The 18,746-nt window shown below is 36.5% G+C and overlaps 1 protein-coding gene across 1 annotated transcript in view; it reads right to left on the bottom strand.

Annotated features, from left to right (window-relative positions):
- Window positions 1–18,746, bottom strand: part of PARD3B (par-3 family cell polarity regulator beta) — a 1,081,037-nt gene that overhangs the window by 497,190 nt on the left and 565,101 nt on the right. Inside the window, exons 6-10 of the mRNA XM_030803127.1 lie at window positions 16,470–16,556; window positions 11,020–11,145; window positions 8,098–8,456; window positions 5,591–5,730; window positions 4,321–4,449 (exon numbers count right to left, since the gene is read on the bottom strand). Of these exons, the coding sequence (XP_030658987.1) occupies window positions 4,321–4,449; window positions 5,591–5,730; window positions 8,098–8,456; window positions 11,020–11,145; window positions 16,470–16,556 (841 nt within the window). The remainder of the gene's footprint in view (window positions 1–4,320; window positions 4,450–5,590; window positions 5,731–8,097; window positions 8,457–11,019; window positions 11,146–16,469; window positions 16,557–18,746) is intronic.

Here is an 18,746-nt window from a genome sequence, read left to right as displayed (position 1 = left end):
TTGTGATGTTAATCAATTGCTCAGGAAGACGGACACGAACTAGAATATAGGAGTTCAGCACAGTTCTTTCAGGTCGCAGGTCAGGAGAAATGACCAGGAAATGGATACCATGGCCTTCAGAATGACAGAGACTCACATCGAAGAGACGATTCTATATTGGGACTTCCTGTATAACTGCTGACCACATGCTCCCTTAGCTTAAGTGTTAAGACTTTACAAGAAGCTAACGATAACAAGGAAGTAAGGAAGATTTAAGTGTCAGAAACTAGGCAGTGCAGTGCTGTTAAGAAGATACAGAGCTCGCAGAACAGCAAGGCTTAACAAAAGAGGAGAGTTTCTTAGAAGAGGAAAACAATAAACACAGTTTGTTTTCCTCAAAGGAGATAGAACAAGACAAAGGTAGGAAGTGCTGTCCTTCCTTCATCCTGCCAGATTTTCAGTGGAAAGTCAAGTGTGTACATCAATCATGATAAGGAAGAAAAGACCAAAGTGATATCACCTTCAAGTTTTTGAAAGGAAAACACAAAGATGTATCATATAACACACTTCTTTATTTTGCCCTTTCAAACAGGCCGGTGCATGCCACACTATGAAGTAATTCCCACTGAAACAGCCCAGCACGTGCCAAACATCACCTCTCTTTAAACTTCCTGCAAGGTTCTTGCCTCTTGGCATTCGAGGCAGGCATTTGGGCTGGAAAAAGAGTGCCTTTCCTTAATTTTCCAATATGAAGACTATGGGTCCACATGACTTAGATGCTTATAAAGCTCAAATGCCCTTGCTTTGCTATGGTGACAAAGAAAATTCCACATATTTGGATGGTTGACTGTCAACTATTTTTGAGAGTCTAGATATTTGCTAGAAAGTTCTAAAGGAATGAATACTAAGCATATACCTTCCAAATTTAGTGTAGAACTAGAAAAAATGAGAACAAATAATTTGCTTGCACTCATAATCTCACAGTTGCACAGTTAACTTAATATGCTCCCTGGTGGACTTGGCCTATGTCATTCTGGGATAGAAATCAAATTTCACTAAATACCATTAAATGAGAGTGAAATAATACATATAGCTGCCTCCCTTATCAGTTTGATAGGTTATAAAAATGTTGTTTGTAACTCAGTATTTTGGATGCCAGAATACATTATAAAATAATAATAAAAAAAATCATTGTTCAAAAATAGTGGTTAGTCCCAGGCAAGCCTGCATAAATCTATCTACCGCATAATATATCTAGAGTATAGAATTGTGTTTACACTACTATAGAAACGCTCATGTATTAGAAAAAAAAATTATAGCTAATGTATTTTGAGAACTTACAACTAGCCAGAAACTATGCTATGAGCTTTGCCTGTATTATCTCATTTAATCTTCACAACAATTCTTACAATATAGATGAGGAAACAGCCTCTGAGTGATGTTCCGAACTGCTCTACATCACACAGCTAGTAAGTGCTGGATACAGAAGTTGAATTCTGGGATCTGAACTCCAGAGACAATGTTAAATGTTATTCCAGGTGCTAACTTCCAGATGTAATTGTCTTTGATGAGGAATGAATTCGGAGTTTCAAACTGGGATAAATCAGCATCCCTTACCTGGGGGAGGGGTAAAGCTTCCAGGAAAAAGGTATTAACTGTGGGGTTAAAAATTCTAGAGGACATATGGGAGAAAGGTATAAGGAACTACTAGACAGAAACTGTAGGCTCAAGGGTTTAAGTTCCTAGCTGGAGTTCTGTTGTTGCATTCTTTTGCATGCTCAGGGGCTGGCTGAAATATTTCTGTTTTTATGCAGGGTTTTATTTCTTCCAGGACCACAGTTCAACAGAATACACAGTCAAAACTTCTTTCTTTGCTCTCCTATCTCAGAAATAAGCACATAGTTCCACGGAGGATTTTGGAGAGTTTTTATTTCTAGCAACCTAAATATCAGACAAGAAATGAAAGGGCCTCTTGCGGTGCATACACACACTGCCCCCTTTTTTATTGTTTCTTTTCACTTTGACCCTTGTAGAGAAAGACCAAGGTCTTTGGATAAATAAAAGATTGAAAGAAGAATCCATCTGTACTTTAGAAAAAAAATCCAGACACCAAGTTTCTGCATCATTTCTCTAGGAAGTGTGAGGAGATGAGACAGACATTCAGGATTCTACCTTTCAAATGGTTGGGTATGGAGGAGTCAAGTAGAGGAATGGAAATGGGGACTATATCTGCATCACTCAGATCACTCTTTTTTTCTTACTTTCCCTATTTTATTACAGATCTCCCCAGAGTATACAATAAGGAAAGGGAAAAATGGGTAAGATGATGGGAAAGAGAAGGAAAGGGAGAAAGAAAATTCCATGCCAAGGGAACTTGGAGGTGACGGATCATTTTGGTGGGTATTAAGGAGTATTAATATATAAGACAGGTGATTCGACAAGGTTGTAGACTCAAACATAAATATATGTAACACAATGGTAGGATCAGAGAGACAACTTAGAGCTTGTGTAGTCTTATTTAACCTCAATGGGGAAACTTTTTCTAGAGCACCTTGGACAGTTGGAGAGGCAAGCTCTGTTTAAATATTCTAACTAACCCATTTCCTTCTTGGACAGGTCCATTAAAGTTTTCATAACATTATCCTCTTCCAACCATTTGTTTTAGAACAAGCTCAATGAGGGCAGGGAGTGAGTCTTAACTATTTTTGTATACCCAGAACCTCCAACTTTGTACACAGCAGATGCTTAGTAAATGGTTGAGTTAATGCATAAGTAGATTAATGGGTATGGACTGCCTGAAGAAACAGATTAGGTCTACTTTCCAATCCATACAATAACTCTTTACATTGTCACGTCTCCTAAAATTTCTCTTCTTCAAGTGAAATATCATCATTTCTGTCAACTAATCCTTACTGTGCTGATAACCTAACTCTGGGAACGTACATTTGCCTTTGTCAATTCTTATACAGATTCAAAGGAAATAACAAGGAGTAAATACAAGTCCTTTTATCACATTTGTTTCTATTTGTTATTAGCTATAAAATCCCTTCTGAATTTTCTTTTCTTTTTTTTTTTTTTTTTTTTTTGAGACAGAGTCTCGTTCTGTTGCTCAGGCTGGAGCGGACTGGTGCAATCTTGGCTCACTGCAACCTCTGCTTCCCGGGTTCAAGCGATTCTCCTGTCTCAGCATCCTGAGCAGCTGGGACTATAGGCACATGCCACCATGCCCGGCTACTTTTTGTATTTTTCAGTAGAGACGGGGTTTCACCACATTGGTCAGGTTTCGAACTCCTGACCTCAGGTGATCCACCTGCCTCAGCCTCCCAAAGTGCTGGGATTACAGGAGTGAGCCACTGCACCTGTCCCCCTTTTGAATTTTCTATAGCCTTCTTAAAAGCACAATTTTAATAAAATAAATAATATGTATTTATTGTAAAACAAAAGAAAATGAAAACCTCTCATAACCGATATCCCAGATGTATCTGCTTCTAGTTGTTAACAAGGTTTAAAATGTAATTCGATGATACTGCACACATAATTTTATATCCTACTTTTAAATATAGTATTAGATTATGAACATTTTCTCATGCTATTATCAATTTTTTACAGAAACCATTTTAAGTACTTCTATATTTCACTGGCAAGCTATCTAGTTATTTATCTAACCAATGCCTTATGGTTATACAGGACCCAATATATCACTGCAATAGATAGGACTTTGGGGAAAAAAATCAATGTACATGAATTTTTTCCACATCTTTGATCATCAGTTTAGGACAGATTACTTGAAGTCTAGTTACTAGGTCTAAGGGTATACATTTTTAATAAGGCTTTTGAACTCATCTTTCTCAAGATGTCTATCCCAGCCCTCAAGAATAGGTTAAATACCCTTGTTCTATGTTATCATGGCACTCTGCATTTTCCCTTCATAATCTTCATCGCCATTTTGAATACTTGGCTATCTTTTTATTTCCTGTGAGACTTTAAACTTCATTAAAGTAGGTCCACAAATTATTTTGCTGACTGTGTTTTGCCTAGGGCTTAGCACATAGCACATATTCAATATATATTTTATTGAATTAGTTGCACACTGTTGAATAGTTGCTTATTGCTAAAGGTGTTTGAATCTGTGCCCTGGAAGCACTGTTTACATATACCCACTGGCTGTATCAATGTTCTAAAAGTGCTATACCCCAAATGGGGTAAAATACCCTGAGTGTGATTCAACTTTGGTTATGAATGAAGCCTGTGATTTAGAACTCGTTTCTCAGCTATAATGAGTTCATTGGGTGTATTAAGCTCGGCATTAAAAATTCAGTGAGACCGAGATCTGAACATTACCAACTCTCGGGGCAGAAAATGTCCTTCTTGGCGGGCAATGACCAGCGATGCTGTCTCCCCCTGCTTGGTGCTCCTGAGCATGGCCACAAGCTCTTCCTGGGTTCGTCCGGTGACATCTCTCCCATTTACCTAATGAATAAAAGCATATGAACAGCCACAATCACAATACTTCTTATCTCCTTCTACACTAGATAGTTTTTTAAAACAAGAAGCAAATGGGATCCCATACTTGAGGAAGCTCTGAAAAGTTGAAAACTAAATACATGGGCAAAACCCAACAATGTTTCCCATAATGCATCATCATTATGATGCTGGATGAACTCAGATTCGGTAATTAATATCAGCAGTTTTTCCTAAGACATCGCATTCTTATTTGGGGGAAACTGGACTGACAGATACCACAAAATGATTCCACTTAAGGTAGAAAGCAGATTTCAAAGGCTTACTTAGTGTCATTTTCTGCCTAATTCAACAAGCAGAGTGAACCATGATCACAAGGCAAATTTCTCTGCAAATACACATCTAGCAATAGAATCCTGCAGGTTTTAAATGTATTTAGAAAATTATAGTCACCAGATTATCACAGATTATTAGAAATTCTAATTTGGAGCTAAATTAGTCATTTGGTGCATCTTCTTTCATGATCTAGAACATGAAAAGCTAAAGTGTTGCTTTTAAGGAAGATGATTGCTTCAAAGGTAAATGGACAATATATAATTATCAAGACGATATGTCCTCAGACAAAAATAAATGAAAACAAACAGCCACCCTCTTACTTTTGGTATCCCAAATATATCTCTCTGCAAAATCCCTTCCAGCTGTTTTCATTGCTATCCTAGCACAGATGATAGGGATATGGACAAAGCATAGAATGACCTGAGATACTCTGGCTTGTCCTGGCCAAGTTTGAAAAGACTATTATAAAGACTTTTTAACTTTTTAGCCCTAACTGAATATATGTTGAATTCTCAGATTCAATCCAAATTTCACAGGAACCCTAAGAGGTAGAAGTAAGAGAGGGAAGATCAGAAATGGTTTTCATTATCATTTGGCCCCATATCACTGACCTTATTGGGGATTTACAAAGTTAGACTCCTCATTAACCAGTTCTATACTAAAAGTTCTTATCCTGTCTATAAGTAATAATTTTTAATATATATTAGGTTCAAAATAAAAATATTAATATATTTACATATATTTCAATGCAATTAAATGGCATTATTTAAATGCCAAGAAATATTTTCATACAACTATTAATTCCAATTCTTACCTCCAAAATTCTGTCCCCTGATTGTAGGCGGCCATCTTTTATTGCTGCTCCCTTTGGTAAAATGTTTTTTACAAAAATGGGACCAGGACCATGTATGGAAGAGTCTCTGGTAACCACAGTGAAACCAAGTCCTTCAGGGCCTAGTGTATAAGAACAGGAAAACATATAGTCATCTTAAGCATGAGTAATATTATATTCAATCTTACAGTAAGATCTACCTAATTTAGACTAATATAGAATCCGTAAAATATTTACATTCTGGGACATTTTAAATATGCTTCAGTTATTTGGGTTTCAAATGCAGATTATAGCTCCTGACAGGCCATGACGGTATCAAAGTAAATTTAGGGCCCAATCCAGATGTGTCACACTTTGGCTCATTCAGGTTCTAGAAGAAATGCATATGTTATCCAGATGCCCAGGAGACTGATTTCTCAATAAATCATAACCTGACTTCATACTTTCTGAGAAGCAAAAGGCCATTTGACTTAAGTTCTGTCAGCCTGTTAAATGAGCTGGACAAGCTGTGGCTGAGCCCTCTACTTGTGTCTCAATTCCTCGTACTGCTGCATCCCACTGTCTGGTCAGCAAGCATCTTGTTGCTCCCGTCCTGTTCTCTTGCATCTCCAATTTCTCCCTTCTCATGTATTTTTCACTCAGTCTAAAGGTATGCTCAGATTTCTGTACCCTGAAGGATCCTTACTTCCATCTTACTGCTTCTTCAACCTTCCATCACCAGTGACCTACCCACGACTATCTCTGTTGGTCTAGATTTGACGATTCCCACCATTTATTTTTGAAATTGACTCTGTCTTTGGTTTTCATGTCTTTATTTTCTGATTATTTTCCTATGTTTGATCACATCACATGCATCACTCTCTCTAAATCTTACCCATTGTCCTCCCATGTAGCCATAGATGTTCCCCAAGGATCTGTCCTAGACCAGTTTGTCCCCTAGACTCCCTGCCTTGGCCAGCTCCTGGATCCAAGTATATCTTCCAGTGAAAGAGACCTAAATCTCTATGGCTCCAATGTCTCTTTTTGATGTCAGCTTCCTAGATGTCATCATGCACATTTCAAACTTCACTATATATCTCTCTCTCCAATCCAGATCCTGACCTTTTCAAATATCCTCATCTACTTAAAATTCTAATTTCTAGCAATGACATCTCCATTATGCAACTTGCTCTGGCTGAAAAACCTCAGCAATCACTGTAATTCTTCTCTTCTTTCCTTCCTACAACCAGTCATTTATTAACGCATGCCTATTATGTTTCCACCTTTAGACAGATGCAGTGCACCCTTTACTTAGCCTTCGTTGTTTGGCCTTGTCTTCAGTGTATCTTTTTGCTGTCAGATTAATCTTGCGAAAGTACAGATGTGATGTCATATCTTTCATTTTTGCATTCAAGGCTTTGTAATAAATTTTTAAGGTGATTCTGTGTCTGATTCATTTTTCTATACCCAAAACACCCAAATCTGTGTCTTACACACAGCTGGATCATTTGTACAAAAAATACAACTGAGGCATTTAAATAAAAATCCTGACTGATAAGCACACTGAAGTATTTTTGTACCTACTAGTCAATGTATTTTATTCCCAGAATAGAATTCTTATAGGTGAATGAAATTTTGATCAAAGAATCTTTCCAGAATCATTTTCATATCCTAATTAAAGATACATTATTTGTTTTTGAAAGACCTTAATAGTTTGTCTAAAATTACCTTGTGACCATAAATTCTCTATTAATTCAGACAAGAATCTATAAGATCTTGGTTTCTTTTGAATTGTCTTGAAAAACACAGAATTCCAGAAGGTTGCAATGGGGGAAGGGAATATAAAGCAGAGGTTACAAAATGAACAAAAGCACAGAAGCACATGAATGCTTATGTACGTGTGTATAATACTGCATAAATATGCATGTACACACATGATCTCTTCTCACTGGTCTGTGCTCGAAATGGATAGAAAAGTTGAAAAAGATGAAGAAAGAAAATATTATACATGTTTTTGAAATTAGGTATGTTTTAAATGTTTGCGATGTTGAATCAGAGAAATTAGTAAACATTACATATTTGCTTTCTGAGGAGTGAATTTTTGTTGTTAGAAGACTGTCTTAGAAAAACAATATGCTTTTTGGACATGGCCTAAAGGATGCTTCAAGAATCACTAATCGTGCTCAGAACAGGGACAACTGAATTTTCGTGCCTATTTAGTATTAAGTTGTAATACAATATTGCTCTGTTGATATCAGGTTTGCAATGATTCTTTCCACTTCCCAACAGGTCTTTATTATTTTCTTGTTTAAAATAATCTATACGCTCCAAAGAAAAGAATAAAAAAGTACAATTTCAAGAAATTTAAGTTACCTAAGTATACACTTAAATCTATTCTTTGATATAATTAAATGAAGGGAGAATTAACTAAATTAGCCTTAATGCATTTCTCTTAACCAATTTTACATGTTACAATAATAGAATGCTATTAGGCATAATTTAATAATTACCTTTCTTTAGGTCAATCTTAATTTTCTTTGCATTTTTCTTGCTGCCAAATCCCATGAGAGGGGAGAGAGAGGGAGAGGATGGTTTTCCTCCCAGCCTTGGTACTCGGGGACTCTTGTTTTGTTGCAGGGAAGTTGATGCATCTGTTTCAGGACTATCGGTTCCTGTGAGATTTGCTGTCTTTAGACCTGATTTTCCATGGACAGGAGGCGGCACTTTGGTTTTCAAAATGCCATCATTATTACCAAAAATGTTAAGAGAGCCAATGACTGACTTTTCATACTGTTCACGGTTTTGTGGAGGAAGCACGTGGAGGAGCACACTTGCGGATTTCATTGCCTGGCGGAAGACATCTTGAGCCCTGGAAAGAAAGTTGATAAATGTATGATGACCCTGCTCTGAGGTGCAGCATCTTCTAAAGTACCCTAGCAGGATGGCAACCAACAGCAGCACAGTGGCTAATCATAGGAGACACAATCAATATTCCTATCAGAATGACTTTGCCAACTACATACTAGTTACCACTTACTATTTGCACTAGGTGCCCCTGCACTGGCTATACCTGCATTATTACCATGCATCCTTCTCTAATTTAGAAAGCATGTTAGGTAAGTATAAATAGCTTTCATTTCACGGACATGGAAGTTGAGGCTCAGAGAGATGAAATAATTTATCCAATGACTCACAGCTTTTACATGTTTCTAAAGATGAAAATCTAACCAGAAGTGATTACCAAAGTGAATAGAAAAAGCAAAATAATTTGATATTTTGGATCAGATCATTAGTTAGGTTTCTTTTAGGACATCCTTCTAAAATAGAGGTCTTCTCTAACATGGGTTGTGTTAAACAAGTTCAAGTTTGACACCCATGTTTGCTCATGGAGACATTTTGGCAGGTGCCTTGGCTGTGCCTAAATGTCTCAGTGGAATTTCAATCCAACACGCACCCTTCCTGTTACTCTCACATAGAGCAACTGTGTTTTTCACTTTTATGACCTAGCGCTTTGTGTTCTTCCTCAAACTTCTTGTAACATTTTCTCCCCTTCTTCCTCATGCCTCTAGATGCCCGGTGCTCAGGTCAAACAACTACTTTTCCCACACTTTCTTGCCCAGAAGATATAGATGAAGGCGTTAAAGGAAAGTTCTTTAGAAGAGGCTGGTTCAGTAGAGAGACAAAAACTTCTATTGTTCTCCTGTTTCTCTTCCCTATTTCTTGAAACTCAGAAGTGACTGAGGAAACTCAGCAGCCATCTTGTGCCCATTTTTCCACTGAAGGATAGTAGTCACATGGCAAGATGGCAAAGCAGAAAATGGAAGCCGCCTGACCCGCTGGTGGCTGTGCAGCTGCCGCACTAACTGTGGAGTGCCCTCTTCCATGCTTGCTTGTTGCTAGGAAAAATTAATGTTAATCTTGTTTCAGCTACTCTTATTTCAGGTCTCTGTTCCTAGCAGCCACAGCACATAATAACTAATCCTAACCCCAACTGCAATCTGATTCCTCAAACCCTACCCCGCACCCTCCTTTCTGAAGTGCTTAATTCTGCAAATTGTTAGGGGAGAAGGAAGATTTCACATAGGCCACCTAACTCCTGTGGTCAGTTCCCCTATGTTATTTTTGCTTGCATCAGAATCAGTTTCTACTCCATACTAACTCTATACTAAATTTTTATGAGCCTCAGTTTCCACCTCTATAAAACAGAAGTGATAATGATTGCTTTGCATAATTAAGTCCTTGTGAAAAAGCACAGTAGTATATTAAAAAATTATTACTAATAATAATTGTAGTTTTGTCTATCATTCATTATTTTAACACAACAGATTCTTCTAAGGTTTCATTTCTTTTCATACTTAGCAGCCAGTACCCACTTTTCCTCTACCCACAACCACTCATCTTTGTCCACATGCACACATACAATATTGACAACTAATGCCCAGCGAGAAGATGTATTAGGAGCTGTTTTGGTCAGAAACAAGAGGGTGGTAATGACTCCCAAGGATTATTAGTACTTAGTCCTTTGGTCCAGAATCCCACTGCAATGCCACCATAAATTAAAAAAATATGCATCAGATTACTATACACTCTAATTCCTGGGTACAGGAAGCTATTCCCTCAACATTTTCACATGCACAGAGATGATTTCTTGAGGGAGACAGTTTTTTTAATTAATATCTATTTAATTTGAAGACGGAGCCTCTCCCTGTCATCCAGGGTGGAGTGCAAAGGCACAATCTCGGCTCACTGCAACCTCCGTCTCCCAGGTTCAAGCGATTCTCCTACCTCAGCCTCCCAAGTAGCTGGGATTATAGGCGCATACCACCACACCCGGCTAATTTTTTTTGTATCTTTAGTAGAGACGGGGTTTCACCATGTTGGCCAGGCTTGTCTTGAACTCCTGACCTCATGATCTGCCCTCCTCGGCCCCCCAAAACGCTGGGATTACAGGCATGAACCACTCCGCCTGGCCAGGAGACGGTATTTTAATTTTATTTTTTTCTGTTTGTTTCTATGATTCAGTGAGTCCTCAGACATCTCTCACAGATTTTTTAGTTTAAGGAAGACTGCTGACACCAAGAAAGTTAATTAATAAGCTGAACTAACAGTCTGTGAAAAGAGCCGTTAAATACCAGTTTAAGTGACCCATAGCCCAAGAAAAACAAACCCGTTCAACGATGCTCCAGTAAAGACAGCCAGGCAGGAAGGCTTGTGATATTCTGTAGTTTAGCATTCTCAGACCTGCCAGAGACATGTGTAGGCCACCTTTGAGCAGGCTAAAACATTAGAAGCATTCGAAAATGGATGTCCTGGATTGTTCAAAGGGAACTGACTAGAAATTCTACTTACTATTTTGATCATAATGAGTTCAGTAATGATTATAACCATGCTAGGGATCAAGAAAGTAAATAAAAGAATGAAAAAATGCTTACTGAGCAAAGGTTTTATCTACGAGATCCACACTGTTGATTTTTACAATACATTCATTTTCGTGAAATAGTCCCTCTCGCTTGGACCTGCTGTTTTCTTCAATGCCTCGGATGAAGAGTCCTAGAATCCTAAATGCAAAATTTAGATTGAAATATAATTACTGAATAATAAATGCTAATTATTTCTCCACTTGCAACTATTCAGAAATACATATTGATTTCTATTTACGAAAGAAATTTTACTTTATATTGAGGCAACTGTTTGTTATCTTAATCCCTAATCCAAAAAAAAGCCAAAACTGACTACAAGAGAAAAAGCCATTCTAGATAAATATGCATAAGTACCAACATCAATCTGCGACTTCATTTCTCATGCTTGCAGTAAACTTATTGAAAGGCTAGTTTAGTGGAGTTGGCACCAAAGACTTGTGGTTTGGAGAAGGGCATCACACCTAACTATAATAAGTAAGTCTGAGTTAGTGCCAACATGGCAACGTGATGTTTAGCAGTGGGAGACAATTAGGGTATTCACAGTAACGTTTTTGCAGTCTTACTACCTATTGTAATAATTTGCATTTTAAGAAGTAAACAAACATTTAAGCTCAGATCATACTACTCAGTTTAGAAGGAAGCTGGATCCCATTTGTCGGTGCTACCAAATCAAGTATGTGTTGGGTGTTTTCTGTGTGATCAGGATGGAGGAGTATGAGACAAAGCTGTAGGACCAGGACCAGGTAATTTCACTATACATTTGGGGGACAGCTGAAGTTCAAAAACTAAAGAATTAACAAGCCTAGAGCCTTCAAAGATTTGAGAGCTAACTAGATGGGAGACCAGTGCCACACACAACGGCTTTGAACAAACAGCCAATGAACTTAATCTGATGGACCTGGAGGGGGGCATCCAGTAGACCCCGCTTCCAAGTGGGGCAGTGACATGATGAAGGCAGGCTTTGAGAAGAGCTGTCCGAAATTTCAACCAAGAAGAGGCTAAATTAGAGAGGATACCAAGAGGCCTCTGGATTTTTGTGGCTGTAGCTTAGGATCAGGAGGGTTGGAAGAGAAGGAAAGAAGAAAGAAAACTGTAGCCACAAGAATTAAAATATGTGTGTGTGTGTGTGTGTGCATACACACATACATACACGATTCTGTTACATATATAAATCAAAACTAAACCAAAAACCATAAGAAATGGAACTTATACATATTTTCATTATTTCTCATTTGTGGGATTTCCCTTCTCCTTGTGATGTGACAAGGCTTAGCTGTGTCCCAGAGTAAGAAAGATAGATATGTCCTGCAAGAGGAGTCTGCTAGGTTTGGAGAAACTGTGATCCGCACTTTATCAATCCTCTTGTTTTTCTACTTTGTCACTCTCTTTTGTATAAAAACCATGTGTGCTATTACAAAATACCTTCACATTAAATTTCAAATCTAAATAAAACATGAGTACATTTTATGTGTAAATAACAGGGTCAGCCATAGAAAAGGGCAATCTATAATGCAAGTATTAGAGAAAGCAGTCCTCCTGTTTGGAGTGGCCATGGAGTTGAGCCTCTGTCCCCTTAATGAGCTCCCATCATCTCAAGACCTCAACAGGCATGGCAGTGATATTTGGGTCTCACTTCAAACATGTTAAATGAATACAGCATGCTGCTGCAGGAGAAAGAACAGCAAACAGCCATGCCATCTACTGCAGGGAAGGCTCAGGGTCATAGGCACAAGTGTGCAGTGGGGTCTTGTGGTTCATTTCCTAGTTCCAGTAGGTTAGCAAATTAATCACATTCTGTGTTACTTTAATCTTGAAACACAATATTAGAAATGAAACTATTTGACATATTAAAATAATAGATCAAAATTGTGGGGTTTTTTTCCCTAAATTAAACAGCATCCTAAGAGTTCACATTTTGGATTTTTGTTAGGGTGGATTCACAATAACTTGATCCATTAGGAGGCTCACATGTGGTTATAAACTTGTTTATGTAAGTGATATTTTTTTAACAAGCATTCAAGTCTTCCTTTAATTTAATTCAGTACATCATCAGTCATGTAATGTTACTCCCTAGGATTTAATTTCACATTTTGGGAGATGAATTAATTCTTTCGGGCCACTGGGTTGCAATTTAGCTGGCATATTACAGCTGGAGGATGCTATGTGAACCTCACTGATCTAAATAATCTAACTTTCCATGAAAAATTTATTGACAGAATAAGCCCAACGGTAAAACCCATGCGTCAGAGGTAATTTTGGTAAAATGTAAAACTGACTGATTTTATTAGTTTGGTCCCTGGCAACAAACCACTTCTGCCCTCTCCGCTCCATAGATTCCCTCCAGTTTGATTTCATCCAGACCAATACAAGAAGGCTCAGAAAACAATACCTCATTATCCTCTTTGCCCTAAACTGGTGGGCTGTGGTAGTTGTCTCATTTGGGACCAAGACTCACAGAATTTAAAGATTAATGCTGTCGAGGAGTTATAGGCCGAGACTAACCAGTTAATTTGCATTAATGAACAGTGACAAAGGATGCTGAAATCCACAGCCTCACAGAATTAGAGGGGTAACAATTCTTCTTGCTCTTTTAATTATCATTTAGGCACCAACATCTTCTCCTTGCCCCCTTCCTGTTCTTTTCCCAATGTCACACAGCCTCAGTGACTCTACCAGCTTAGCATTTTTCTTTGAACATCTCTTCTCACAGTCTTTATAAGCCTTCATCCAGCCCTTCTCCTTCTCTCTCCTGTTTAGCTGTCTTCCCTATGAAACTGAAGCATATTACGCTATCTGTACTGAAACGAATTAGATTTCATGTTTTTAATTCACAAAAAACACACTGATTTTAAAAATCTGAATAAAATTAAGTTGCATTTTAGTTGCAAGAACTTTGGGGCTTTTTTATGTTTGCTTTGTTTTTACTGGGAAAGCCAATGGGCCTCAATACAAGCAGCATTCAGCACCCCTCTGCGATGGTATCTAATGAATTCATTGAGGCTTTATCTAGCAGAGCAGCCACTATAATTTACTTAGGATGATCTAACTTAGATTAGGTTTCTTATTCAACAACAGGTGTGGCAACATTTTTCTAAAAGAAAGAAAAATAAAAAAATACATCAGAGGCAAAGCCAATTACAGTCATCTTAGTAAAAAAATTAAATGTAATTTCTAATTTAAAATAATGGCACAAACCAATAAATGGAAGGAAATTAAGAGCAAAGTATACCACTATGACCTTAACGAAGCCCCTGTGCTCATACAGTGAAACCATATGGCATTATGAAGTCAGACACTTGTCTGACATGCTCTATACGCAGTTGCATCTAGACACATGGGTTGAGTTAAGTGTGCTGTTTCAGCCTGTACTCATTACTTCTTAACTTTTATTGGCTCATGTCTCCACTTCCATAGCATTTTTAATGTTTTTTAATTAAATTTCCTTTCTATAACACTGGTGGATAGCAAAAGAAAATAATAGAACTATTTCACCAAGTTAGTGAACAGTTAACCATGAACTTATAATAAAACTGCATTTCTGAATCAGGCTTTTTGGTTTTAGCCAAAATAATCATCATACTGATGATTTACACGTTCATACATTAGGTGTTTTACAAGAAACTTTCACATTTTTAATGTTATTTAATCCCCATAACCTTGATGTAAAGTAAGTACTCAAAAGGGGCAAGTTTAGGGGACTTGCTCAAGGTTATAAAAAAGAACACTGGGATTCAAAACCAATGGTTCTGAAACCATGTCCAGTACTCTTTTTTCTATTCCACAAGGCTTGTGCTAGGAATCAGAACCAGAAAGGAGAAGGGAGGAAATCAATAAAGCTTAGTGTATTTCCCTCGTTTGAAGTGAGAGAATGTGATTTGTGATCTACAGGATCAGCTTGTTTTCTGAACTACTGAAAATGAAGTATAGTGACGGTCACACTGTATATTTTCTCATTTTTGGAAATTGGGAAGATCTTGTGCTCTATCTCAGCTTCATTAAACTAAAGAGCCTGGTCATTTAATAGCTCTGGTAGTTCACAAAACTCTGTCAGTATACTTCTGCCAAAGGTCATTAGAATTTCTCATGACAACTGAGTAAATATTCACCCTAGCTATCAAAAACAACCTCAGTTTGTCCAATGCCATAACCCATAACATTTATAAACACACTTACTAACACATACAGGAAATGAGACAATAAGAGCTGCTAGCTTTTTGGTTCATTTCTTTTTGGGAATATTCATTCCAGCGAGAGCTTGGCATCAGATGTTATTTGCAAAAAAAAAAGGGTGATGACTTCGCAATTACAGGTAGCAGATGGCTACCTGCTGAATATGATGCCAACCAAAATACCATGACTAAATCTGTTCTTTTTGCTATAGGGCAGACTGAATTGAATAAATATTCAGAACCACTAAATTAATACTGTATAACCTTTGAGAAAATTTTAGTTCTTGAAAGAACAATGAAGTGAGAAGTTAGGAGAGCTGGATTTTGTATGACCTTGGGAAAATCAATTGAATTGTCTCGTCTTTGATATCCTAAACCAAACTAAGGAATCCCCCCTTTTCAATGATGTGTTTAAGAAAATAAATTCAGTAAGTTAACTAAAATCATGTCATGTTAGTGAAAAACTGATTTTCTTTTAAGTTTCTGACAACCCTTCTCAATATCAATCTAGTGCTAAATGTGGTCGTCTTATTACAAAGTGACATAATATCTAAAACAAATTCAGTACAATTGTTTTAATAGGGGTAATATGAACTCTGAGGCACACGCTTTAATTTCCATCAAGAGAACAAGTTTTAAATCCAGTTAGATAGATGTAAATTTCAAGAAGTGTTGATACAATCTACAATGCCATTTTTACCAGTGTGGATTTAGCAACATAATGTATTAAAAATTCCAAAAGGATGTGGTAAATTATTTTTAATTGACTAAATTATATTTTAGGAAAATACAGCATGATGACACATTGCTTCTATAAAGCCATCATACATACACAGCATCAGATATAGCTACTTAAAATGTTAGAATATTTATTATTCTAAATGCGACATACTTGAAGAATAACAGGATATATCAATTTGGAATTATTATACTCACTTGTTGAACCATATTCTGGAATATTAAAAAATTCAGTTGCAACATTTGTCTAACAATATGTTAACTTCTTTGCCAAGGATTCTGTTTACTATGTGTCACTGATAAGGATACTTTAAGAAAGTATTTCATAATTAATTGTAAATGGAGACACTGTGATTGATTTTTTCCCCATTACATCCTAAAGTCAATTATTTCATTTTGTTTCCAACACTTAAGTGGCCAACAGAAGTATGTCTTGAGGTATCCATTTGAATAATAGAATACACATTTAATCTCCTTCTGAAAAATATTTGGGAAAAGGAGCTCAAATCAGGGTTTTCATTAGCATGAGCTTCTGGAATGAGAAAAACATCTTACCTTCCACTCAGAGATGAAAAGAAGGGCACTACATGTATTCCCAATGGGCCTCCTTCCCCAGAAATCTCCACTGTTCTTGTCATATCACTGGGGCAGAAAAAAATGAAAGCACAAATGAGTGTCTGCTAAAAAACAGAGGAGGCACATCTAAAACACACGCACACACACACACACACACACACACACCACACACACACATGCATCGCTCGGGATTATATCAACTAATATAACTTCATTAGCAGAGACTAAGTCAAAAGAGTACATAATTTATTGGTATGTTCAGATGATCCAGAAAACAAAATGTTTAAAAGGCTATCTGATTTCTTACTTTTACTCCTAGAAGAGGAACAAATGGAAATGACTACCTACAAAAATAACTTCCTACTTAACTTAATCTGCATAAATCAACATATTTTGAAAGAGGTACAGAAAAATTAAAATTTTCCCCATTGAAACACACTTGAAAATTACTGTACAGATCATAAAAAACACAGAAGAAAGCACATTGATGCTTCAGCATAAAGTAGGCTTCTTCTCTGGAACAGAGGAAAAATGAAACAAAATATTTATTAGAAAAAGCGCAGAATTACGTGTTATAATGGCTGTGAAGCCACAGTTGGTAATACATGTGGGCATGTTCAAAGCAATATAAATCAAAACTCAAACTTGCTTTTCAATAAGTCATCAGTTATATTCAACAGAACAATTCCAAATTTTCACCTCCTGTATTTTTGTAAAGGTAGAAAAAGAGGTTGCAAAGCCTGAAGAAAATGTATTATAGAAAGAAATAGAAAGCCTGACCTGCCTAACCTAGCCCAGATTAAGGAAAGGATGAGCTAGAAACATTAATGGATTGTGTGTATGACTGAAATATAGAAGGCACTGGGAGCTTTTGAGTAATAAAGAGTAGAACCACCAAGTTTTCATAAAGATGAAAAATAATAACTGTGAACAATTACTGGCTCCTTTAATCCCAGGGAGAAAATATTATTGTCAGAAGAAAATAATAAAGTTGAAGCAAACATCCATGTTATGGAAATTGTCAGCAGGTCTCCATTGTTTCCTATTTACATGAAAATGACCTGAAACTAGATGTCAAATTAAGAGCTACAGCTGCTACAAATGCTTTCTGCTCCAAATTGAAAACAGTGAAATTTTGACTTCTTGCTGGAAAGTTGAGAACAGCATTAAGCAAAATGCATGATGAATTCACTCTGCATGAAGTATTCTCTAAATTATCAGCAATCTAAAATAAATACATTAAATATATTCTCATCAGTGGATTAGGTTGATTTTTAATGTTTTCTTTGCAAGCCTATCATCATTAAGAAATGCAAAAAAGAGCACATCAGTTTTCAGCATGTGTGGAATATGATGAAATTTCAAATCTGGTAATAAATTTCAAATGCGTTTTGCCCAGATATTGCTGATATATGTAAAACTTGTTCAGTCAAGCAGATTATGTCAGAGGCTTGGAATAAAAGCTAAAAATAAAACAAATCTTAGAGTGATAATATAGTATTAAGTGATTCATCTCTGTATATTTGAGGATATGAACACTCATATACGTATGTGGACTGTTATATATAGATATGCATTATAAGGTCTGAATATAAAATGCTTGGTTGACAGAGAAAGTTGCATGGCTTTCAATAGACAAAAACGCAATACATTTTATATACTAACAGAATTTATAGTGCATTTTTAGGCATTTGTGGAAGACTAAACCCAAAGCATTTGCATTCTAGGTTTACAATACTGCTTTTAAAGACTTTTATAAACAGAGATTCAAATTTGGCTTAGTCACTGAAAATTATTACCCTTACCTTTGTAACATATTTTTATAGTTTTGCACTGAAAGCACAACACAAATCTTTCCTAATAAATGTATCAAGTATCCACATGCTGAGAGATAGCATCTATATGTAATATCTAGAGGCATTTGGAATGTGTTTAGTCTGTTATAGACTTTAACTTTTCAGCTTAAGAATTTTTAGAATACCTTTTATGAATTCTCATGTTCTTTTCTATTTCACAAATATTTCTTTACTCCCACTCAAAATCCCTTCTATAAGACATAATAAATTATATGTATCACACTGATAACTACCCTTTAGTAATCATTAATAGTGTGTTTTTACATTCACTTAAGAAAGCCAAACATTTTTGTTTAAGTAGCCAATCTTTTAAAAAAAATACTTAAAAAATTTGTGAGAATGGAGTTTTAAAAGTTGACTTCTAACATGTAAGTCTTTAATCCATCTTGAATTAATTTTT

Source organism: Nomascus leucogenys, chromosome 22a (assembly GCF_006542625.1).
Source record: "Nomascus leucogenys isolate Asia chromosome 22a, Asia_NLE_v1, whole genome shotgun sequence".
Classification (NCBI taxonomy): Eukaryota; Metazoa; Chordata; class Mammalia; order Primates; family Hylobatidae; genus Nomascus; species Nomascus leucogenys.
This window is presented reverse-complemented; position numbering and strand designations above follow the sequence as displayed.